This window comes from Penaeus japonicus, unplaced genomic scaffold, assembly GCF_977035675.1.
Source record: "Penaeus japonicus unplaced genomic scaffold, GWHDUDI00000001_assembly GWHDUDI00000026, whole genome shotgun sequence".
Classification (NCBI taxonomy): Eukaryota; Metazoa; Arthropoda; class Malacostraca; order Decapoda; family Penaeidae; genus Penaeus; species Penaeus japonicus.
Window position 1 is genome coordinate 22,845,143 of NW_028234428.1, and position 10,000 is coordinate 22,855,142.

At 33.4% G+C, this 10,000-nt stretch overlaps 1 protein-coding gene across 1 annotated transcript in view; it reads left to right on the top strand.

The window, feature by feature from the left end:
• LOC122250531 (uncharacterized) overlaps positions 1 to 10,000 on the top strand; it is a 128,065-nt gene that overhangs the window by 68,957 nt on the left and 49,108 nt on the right. Inside the window, exon 4 of the mRNA XM_043011996.2 lies at positions 1,551 to 1,700. Coding sequence (XP_042867930.2) covers positions 1,551 to 1,700 — 150 coding nt within the window. The remainder of the gene's footprint in view (positions 1 to 1,550; positions 1,701 to 10,000) is intronic.

The following is a 10,000-nucleotide window of genomic DNA, read 5'->3' on the forward strand; positions in this document are numbered from 1 at the left end:
CAACATTCACAAATAAATTGGCAGGAGTATAAACAACAACAGCCTTAGAAACCACAAAAACAAAACAAAAACAAAAACAAAAAACATAGATAAAAAAACACGAGACATAATTTTCATTAGGAAACCCAATTAAATGCCTCATCAGATCTTGATCAAAGATAATAAGGTTGGATTTGTGAGTTCAGCTAATGACTTTTATTGGCTTCGTAATCAACTTTATCAAGATGCAGTAATGATTATCAAAATAATACGAATTATTGTATCTTTAGGCTTATCTTTTTAAAAATGTATCACCCTGTGTATCTGTTTATCTACTCTATATCTTTATTCACCTTTTTATTTACTTACTCCAGATGTATATCAATCTATTTATCTGTATCTACCTAAATATCTATCAGTGTATCTATATCATGAGAATAGTAACGATGACAAGAATGATGGTAATGATAATAGTGATAATGATAATAACAAGAACAATAATGATAGTCATAATAACAATAACGAAGATAGTGATAGTGATGATAAAAACAACAATATTACAACAATTATCACTGTAATGATATTGATAGTAATGATAGTAATAATGGTAATGATGATGATAATGATAATAAAGGTAATGATGATAATGATCTTTATGATATTAATAATGAAAATAGGTAAAACAATAATAGTAATAATGATAAGAATAATGATGATAAAGTAATGATTATAATGATAATAAAAATGATGATGATAATAGTAATAGTAATAATAACGATAATAACAATAGTGATCTTGATAATGATAACAATGATGATAATAATTATTATAATCATGATGATGATGATAAGAATAACAATGATAATGATAATGATAATAATGATGCTAATGGTGATGATAATAATCATGATAATGAGAATGATAATAAATATAAAGATAATAGAAGTAATAATAGATATGCTGATCATAGTGATAATGAAAATAATGATAATAATAATGATGACAATAATAGTAGTAATAGTATCAATAATAAGTATGATGATAATAGTAAAAATAGTAACAATAATAATAATGATTATAACAATATCAATGATTATAGTTATAAATTAATAATCATGATAATGATAATGATAATGATGAAATGATAATGGCAATAAAATGCTAATAATAATGATAATAATAAAAATACTAATGATAATGATAATGATTATAACAATAATAATAGTGATGATGATGATGATGATTATAGCAATAATAATAATAATAATAATAATTATAATAATAATAATAATAATAATATTAATAATAATAGTAATAATAATAATAGTAATAATAATAATAGTAATAATAATAATGACAATGATGATAATAATAACAAAGATAATATTAATAGCCATAAAGATAATAGTATTATCAATACTAAAGATACCAATAATATTAACAATAACAACGACAATGATACTAACAATAGCTCCCTCAGTACCAAGAAACAGTCATACCAACACGACACAAAATCCCTCCATCTTTCTAATCTAACTCCACTCATGCTATCCACTTCCTCTCCTCTCCAGGTCAAGCTACTCCGTGTGGATTCAGACTCCGAGCTCTACAGGGATATGCAAGAGTTGGGAATCCATCACATTCTCCTGTCGCTAAGTTTTCCAGAGAATTTCCCGTTTCATCCGCCCTTCCTTCGGGTGCTTTCTCCCAGGCTGGAAAAGGTAGGGCTTGCTGTTAATTAAGTGGGTCGTTTTTTTTTTTTTTTTTTTTTTTTGGGGGGGGCGGTGTTTTTGTTGTTGGTGGTGTTATTATTGTTATTGTTTTTATTGTTATTAATATTATTGTTATTTTTTATTACTATTATTGTTGTTGTTGTTGTTGTTATCATTATTATTATCATTATTATTATTTTTTATCATAATTGTTATTATTTCTATTTCATTATTATCATTATTATTAGTAGTAGTAGTACTAGTAGTAGTAATAGTAGTGGTGGTAGTAGTAGTAGTCTTAGTAGTAGCAATATATCCTTCTCTATCTTCAATATATAGAGCCCGACGGAAAACGAAACCCCTTAAGTTTCTTTAGTTTCGTTTTCTCGGGATTTGGGTTTCGTGTTTTTGTTTTGCCGGATGTGTCATTCCCGCGCCCTTATTCCAGAATTTCAAAATTGCCGCTGCATTTGCTGCCAAAACTCAGAAGTATTTTAGTCGAAGGGTTTTGAGTCGACGGAATCCATTGGAACTGAATTAATTTGAATAAAACCAATTGTTAGTTGTAATTGGTCACAAAATCTGCCTTTACCTATTTTAATATAAAAAGCTGGCTATAGCTTTTCTTTGGCTACATTCACGTATATATTTTAAATGCTTCATAGTTAAGTAATCACTGTTTCAAAGCAGGATTAAGTGAAGCAATTAAAAAAACGCATTTTTAAACAAAGTTTAAGGATATCTCTAACACACACACGCGCGCGCGCATATATATATATATATATATATATATATATATATATATATATATATATATATATATATATATATATATATATGAACAGAGTTCATAGCGACAAATGTAGAAGAAAGGTATGAATGAGACTGAATATCTAAATACGCAAGAGATGTATTTGACGCGTTTCGACGGAGGTCTTTCTCAAAAATACATAACAAGTGAAAATACAGAACGAATATATAACCCAAATGAGAGCTGATGGTTCACCTGACTTTCCTGACCTGTGTGTAGTCATCCGCATAATTGATGCTGCCGCTACCTTGGATAGTTTAAATCTTCCCGACGCGGTGTTCATGTTTTCTTTTGTCGCGATGTATGCAACTTCCATAACTTTGCGTCTTTACTTTTGCAATCCTTTGCTGGCGATGTTTGTTCCTTCCAATCTGGTAGATGTCCCGCCTCATCTACGTGTGCCACCATGGCGTTGGAAGTCCTATGGTGACGGATGTCTGCTCGATGCTCGCTCATCCTGGTGTCGAAACCACGTCCCGTTTCGCCGTAATACGCTTTATCGCATGTACTGCAGGGAATACAGTAAACGGCACTGTCGGGGTTGCTTGTGAGCGGTTTCTTGTGTCTTGCCAAATCATCTATCTTTACGCCGAACGTGTTCACGGTAGTACCTAAGTACCTGCTAATAGTCTCGGAGATGTTACACTGAGGCAGTACCAAGAAACTTGAGGGTGCTGCATGATCGATTCTTGCTCTGGTTATGATATTCGCCGCTTTCTTTCTGAGGTTTTGCAAGAAACCTCTGGGGGATTGGTATTTTATAAAGGAGTCTATAATGTATTTAATTTCATCCTCTAGGAATTCTGGGCTGCAAATCCTTAATGCCCTTAGGAAGAAACCTATGACTACCCCTGACTTCTTCGAAACGCGTCAAAGACATCTCTTGCGTGTTTAGATATTCAGTCTTATTCACACCTTTCTTCTACTATATATATATATATATATATATATATATATATATATATATATATATATATATATGTATGTATATATATATCTATATATATATATACATGCATATATATATATTATATATATATATATATATATATATAATTATATATATGTATGTATATATACATGCATATCTATCTATCTATCTATCTATCTATATACATGCATATATATATATATATATATATATATATATATATATATATATATATATATATATATATATATATATATATCTATATATATATCTATTTCTCTATTTTTTTATCTCTCTCTCTCTCTCTCTCTCTCTCTCTCTCTCTCTCTCTCTCTCTATATATATATATATATATATATATATAAAGGTCCACAAAGATTTCGTAAGTGATGATTCTTTCATGCCGTCAGCGAATGCCATCCCCCAAAGGTCGCTGTCATGCCATTGCGTAATAGTGAAAGCAACCGGCCGAGCTTAGACAGATCAGAATCAGAAGCTTTGCAATCAAGCTATCATCAGACAAAGGTAACTTCGTCCCTTGTGCCTCGAGGAAGTTCGGATCAAAGAGTACATATGTAGTAGAATACAGGACGACTATGGGCGCCAAACTCGAAACGTTGTCACACGCTCGCGAACTTCTCTGTTGTGTGGCCGCCATGTTAAGACTAGAATGATTGCGCGCTAATTTGATATGGTATATTGTCATGCTTAAATATTTCCAAACATTTCTCTATTCTTTTGAAATTTTACAAGTGGTATATCCTATTACAGTTTGGAAGACTTTCGAAAAAGTTTCTTAGAAAAGTGCAATCATGAAGAAAAAAAGAAGAAGAAGAAGAAACAAGAAGAAAGATAAAGAAGACACCGCTTGGGTAGTTTTAAAGCTAGATGTAAACTTGGCCGTACGCATAGAACACGCAAAGGAAACTAAGTACAAATTCTGTTATGAACACATTAGGCAAGTAACATTGATGAAGCCAAAACGTGAAGTACCAATTGTACATCGTGGGATGATTCATTCTTATTCATACCTTCATTAGCCATAAAAAAAAAGTACGGCTGCTTTTTTTTAGGGCCCTTTCCAGTGGCACTTTAGTAGAATAATCACTAGACTTCTTCCCTATGGCTCAAAGTTGTTTTTTCCCTTCCAGAAATTAAAATTCTCAGCTTGTTTATCCTTCTTTCATCTATTTATGATTATCATTATTTGTTGCATATTCTATCGCAAGGTAAAACACCTAGTGACTATTTACACAATACGCCATGAGGTTAGTGGTAAAGAGAGGATTAAAAATACTTTTCTGGTAGTTATAACCCTTGACACTTGATACTCACTCGATCCTTACCACAGTTTACATGATTCTAAAACTGCAAATGATCTACTGAGAGTATATACTTTATCATATATCCTCATTAATGATGTCAATGATATAATATTATTCTGATTAATGATATGCTGATATGTTATTTCCGCCCCCTCTCCTCATATCCAGAAGTGATAATGATAAAAAAAGTGAATAAACAGATAGATGAATATAGATCGAAAAATCCATTAAACTCAATATCCTTTCCTTTGCATTAGAGTGTATTCGCAACTCTATAAGAAGAAGAAGAAGAGGAAGAAGAAGAAGAAAAAAAAAAACCTCTTGCTGCAGCTATGTACATATAATCAAATTATTTTCTATTCATATATTTATTTTCTTTGCGCTAGTGTTATATAAGATTTTCAAGTTGCAAGATTACATAACGCGAATATCTTTGTCTTTCTCCCTTTGTCATCAAGGAATGATTGATTACCTTTTGTCCAATGGGAAAGAAAGAGGAGAAAAAAGAGAGAGAACAATGAAAGAGAGGAAATGAAAGAGGGAAGAAATTAAAATGAAAAAGGAAAAATAGAGAAAGGACAATAAAAGAGAAAGAAATATAAAACATGAAAGGAAGGACAGGAAAATAAAAATAATAGAAATAAAGAGGGAAATAAAGATATAAAAAAGATAGAGAGAGGAAATTAAAAATAAAAAGGGACAAATAGAGACGAAAAGAGAAAGAAAGAGACAGGGAAAGGAAAGAGTGAGCAAAAGAAAAAACAAAGGAAAATGAAAAAAAGAGAGAAAAAAAATAAAAAAAGGGAAAAAAGAGAGAAAAAAAAATTACGCCCATTGGTCAGTGAGAGACAAAAGAAAATTATCAATTAAAGCAGAAAATGGATGACAAAATACAATGAAAATATGATAGATGTATTGATCTACATATGAATGAATAAATGGGTCATTTTTGTCGTATATTTAGGAAAAGATATTATTCTTGTAATTGTTTATAAGCATTATTAGTTAATAATATTGTTGGTCTCATAGTTATGATGATTATGATTTTTATTATTATCATTGCTTTTATCATGACAACATTGTTAATAAGAACAATGATAATGGTAATGATTATGATAATGATAATAATAACAATGATAATAACAATAATAATAATGTTAATGATTATCATTTTAATAATCAAATTTATGATACTACTACTATCACTACTACTAATGATACTCATAAAATTGAAAATTATAATGATAATGATAATCATATTGATAATAATGATAAAGATTATACTGATAATGACAATGAGTCGATGATAAAGAATGATGGTAATAGCGATAATGAAAGGGATGATAATGATGATGATGATGATAATAGCAATGACAATAACAATGATAATAGTGATAATGAAAATAAAGCAATTACGGTAATTATACTAATGATAGGGGCGACAATAACAAATATATTGATAATGGTTATTATTGCAATTGTCATTATCATCATTATCATTGTCATTATTACCATTATTGGCATTACCATCATTATTATTATGATTATGATTAGTATTATGATTATCATCATGATCATTAGTAATATTATTATCATTATTATTGTTATTATAAGTTATGTTTTTGAAACTATTGTTATCAATATTATATATATATATATACATATACACACATTAGATACCGACATATATGTATGTATATATATATATATATATATATATATATATATATATATATATATATATATATAGAGAGAGAGAGAGAGAGAGAGAGAGAGAGAGAGAGAGAGAGAGAGAGAGAGAGATTGAGACAAAGAGAGAGAGACTAAGACAAAGAGAGAGAGACTGAGAGAGACAGAGAGAGGGAGGCAGAGAGAGAGAGAGAGAAAGACAGAGTGACACAGAGAGAGAAAGAGAGAGAGAGAGGGAGATTGAGACAGACAGAGAGAGAGAGAGAGAGAGAGAGAGAGAGAGAGAAGAGGAGAGAGAGAGAGAGAGAGAGAGAGAGAGAGAGAGAGAGAGAGAGAGAGAGAGAGAGAGAGAGAGAGAGAGAGAGAGAGAGAGAGAGAGAGAGAAAGAGAGAGAGACTGAGACAGTGTGAGAGACAGGGAGAGAAAGGGAGACAGATTGAGACAGAGAGAGAGATATTGAGACAAAGAGAGAGAGGGACTGAGACAGAGAGAGAGAGAGAGAGAGAGAGAGAGAGAGAGAGAGAGAGAGAGAGAGAGAGAGAGAGAGAGAGAGAGAGAGAGAGAAAGAGAGAGACACAGAGAGAGAGAGAGACAGAGAGAGAGACAGAGAGAGAGACAGAGAGACAGAGAGAAAGAGAGAGAGAAAGATAGAGAAAGATAGAGAGACAAAGAGAGGGGAAGAGAACCAGAGAATGAGAGACAGACAGACAGACAGACAGGGAGAGGCAGAGAAGCAACACAAAGGAAAACGTGCCACGAAAACCACGTAAACAGAAAGCCATCAAAAGCTAAGGTCATTACCGTCGGCCTATTCGTAGCATCATTAGGACCTCCAGCAGGAGTTCCTACGAAGTGTGTAATGATGGCCGAGTTTCCTCTTTGTTTTGGCTGTGCTTCATCCCCCCCGCCCTCCTGCTCCTCCCCCTCCCCCCTCCCCCCTCTTCTCATATACTTATCAAAGTCTTCAGAAACATAAGATAAAAAAATATAGTGTTGAGTGTCCGATTTGACTGTTTTATCATTTAACATCTTCACTGTGTTAAAGTAGAAGTGTTAGTATACACACACGCGCGCACACACACACACACACACACACACACATATATATATGTATATATATATATATATATATTATATGTATAGATATATGTTTTTATATATATTAATGTATGTTTCTGGTTGTGTTTGTGTGCGTAATTGCGTGTGTGTAGATTTTATGACTATTGTTATCAGTGATACCGACATCATAGTAATAGCAAGAGTAATAACAATGGGAAAAGGACAAAAATAGAGTATATCTTTATATGTTTAACGCCTTGTATTTTCGTATCCACGATTCTAATTCTCCTTCCATATTCAAGCTTTTCAAATCCTTTTTGTATCATATTGTCTTTGTGAAACGAATAATGATTAGTACTGTACTGAATACTGTGCGTAGTGTACATTATATAATCATTCTAAACCAAGGTATTTTATAGAATTCAGCTTCATCCTGAAAAAAAAAAAATAAATGGTAGTGAAGACGAAAGGAAATAATGTTGAGAAACTATTTTTTTTTTTTTTCGAAACGGAAAGTATTTTTTTTTCTGTTCAGTTTGAGTCAAAGATTATTATATAGCATGTTAGTGGGAATGTTAAAAATATTCTGTCACTTTAACGTAATTTTGGTTTTATTTTTCATTTTTAAGTGTTTTAATATCTATTTGATACTATAATTGATGTTTTGTTGTTGTGTTATTACTGTTAATTTTATTATCATTATTACTCTTATCTTTATCAATATTATTATCATTATTAGTGCTACCGCCGTTACTGTTGATATGACCTTATGTTTTGTAATTACAATAGTTACAAGAACCTCTCTCTCGCTCTCTCTCTTTCTCATTAATCAGATGGGATTAATGTTAAGTATTATAATAATGTTCATATAACACACACAAACAAACAAAAGCAAATAAGCACACAAACACAAACATACACACGCAAACACGCTCATACTAACCCCGTCCCACACACACACATATACAAACAAACAACCATACACAAATCCCCCCTTCCCCCGACATACACACCATCACTCACAAACAAACAAAATCACAAAGACACTCCAGCAAAGAAACAAACACGCCACAAGGAACGTAATAAGCAGTAAGCTCGTTAGGCACCCTCCCTCTCCCCCCCTCCCCTCCCCTCCCTCCTCCCTCCTTCTCCTGTTCTTTCGGAAATGACAACGATGTGTAATCATAATAATTATAAATCATAATTTTCTGGTAGTAATCTTCAATGTGTATGATATACGACGCACAGAATATGTGAGGGGGAAAAGTATGTTGTGCTTATTTGGTATATTCCTTTCCTGTAGTTCTTTGTATTGCTGTGAAAATAATCCTTGTTATATCTTCATCTTCTTGTTAGTGTTAGTAGTAGCATTATAATTACTGTTTTCCATTATCATCATTACTAATAGTGACATTCTAAATTACTTCTTTCATATAAAAACAATAGCTTGTCACTCATATATATATATTTTTTTTTTAGTTTTCTTGAAGAATATGTGGAATGCAATTTATACACTGTTATTGTTGTCATCAAACACACACACGCACACAAATGCACACGAACATAACAACAAAGGGTACAATTATGCAACCCTTTAACACAGACACACACACACACGCATACATATAACACATAACCAAACGTACAAACACACCCACATACTTAGGAAAATTATAAAACACAAACATATCTTTCGGATACATACTATTCCTCCCCCCTCCCCCTCCTCCATCCCACCCTCTTTTATCTGCCCTCCTCCATACCACCCTCTTTCATCTGCCCTACTTCATCCCACCCCCTTTCCTCCTCTCCTCCTCCATCCCACCTCTTTCCTCCTCCTCCCCAACCTCTTTCATCTCCCCTCCTCCTTCCCACCCCCTTCCTCCATCCCATCCCTTCCCCCTCCCCTCCTCCATCCCATCCCACCCCCTCCTCCACTTCCCCACCCCCATCCTCCTCCCCTCCTCCATCCCACCCCCATCCTCCACCTCCCCTCCTCCATCCCATCCCCTCCACCTCCCCTCCTCCATCCCACCCCCTTCGTCCTCCTCCCCTCCTCCATCCCACCCCCATCCTTCTCCCCTCCATCCCTCCTTCATCCCACTCCCTCCCCTCCCTCATCAAACTCCCTCCCCCTCCCCTACTCCATCCTCCCTCACCACTTTTCCCTCGTCTCGTCTCGAGCTCAGGGCTATTAAAGCAGGAGACGCCTTTTCACTGATAGTCTTGAAATTACGCTTAAACACCACAAGGGGCTCGCTCAATCTCGCGTTGAAACGATGAGAAAGTGGCTTGGTTTTCCTTGCCATAAATAAGGAAAATTTTCCCCGAGAGATGTCGCTAGTGGCGCGTATACATGGTAGAGGGCTTAAGTGTTGGATTAGCGTTTTTTTTTTTTTATCATTTCTTATCTTTATTTTATTTATTTTTTAATTATTGTCTTGATCGTTCTATCATTTTTGCTATGTACGTATTATTTGAATTAAGTAATCAT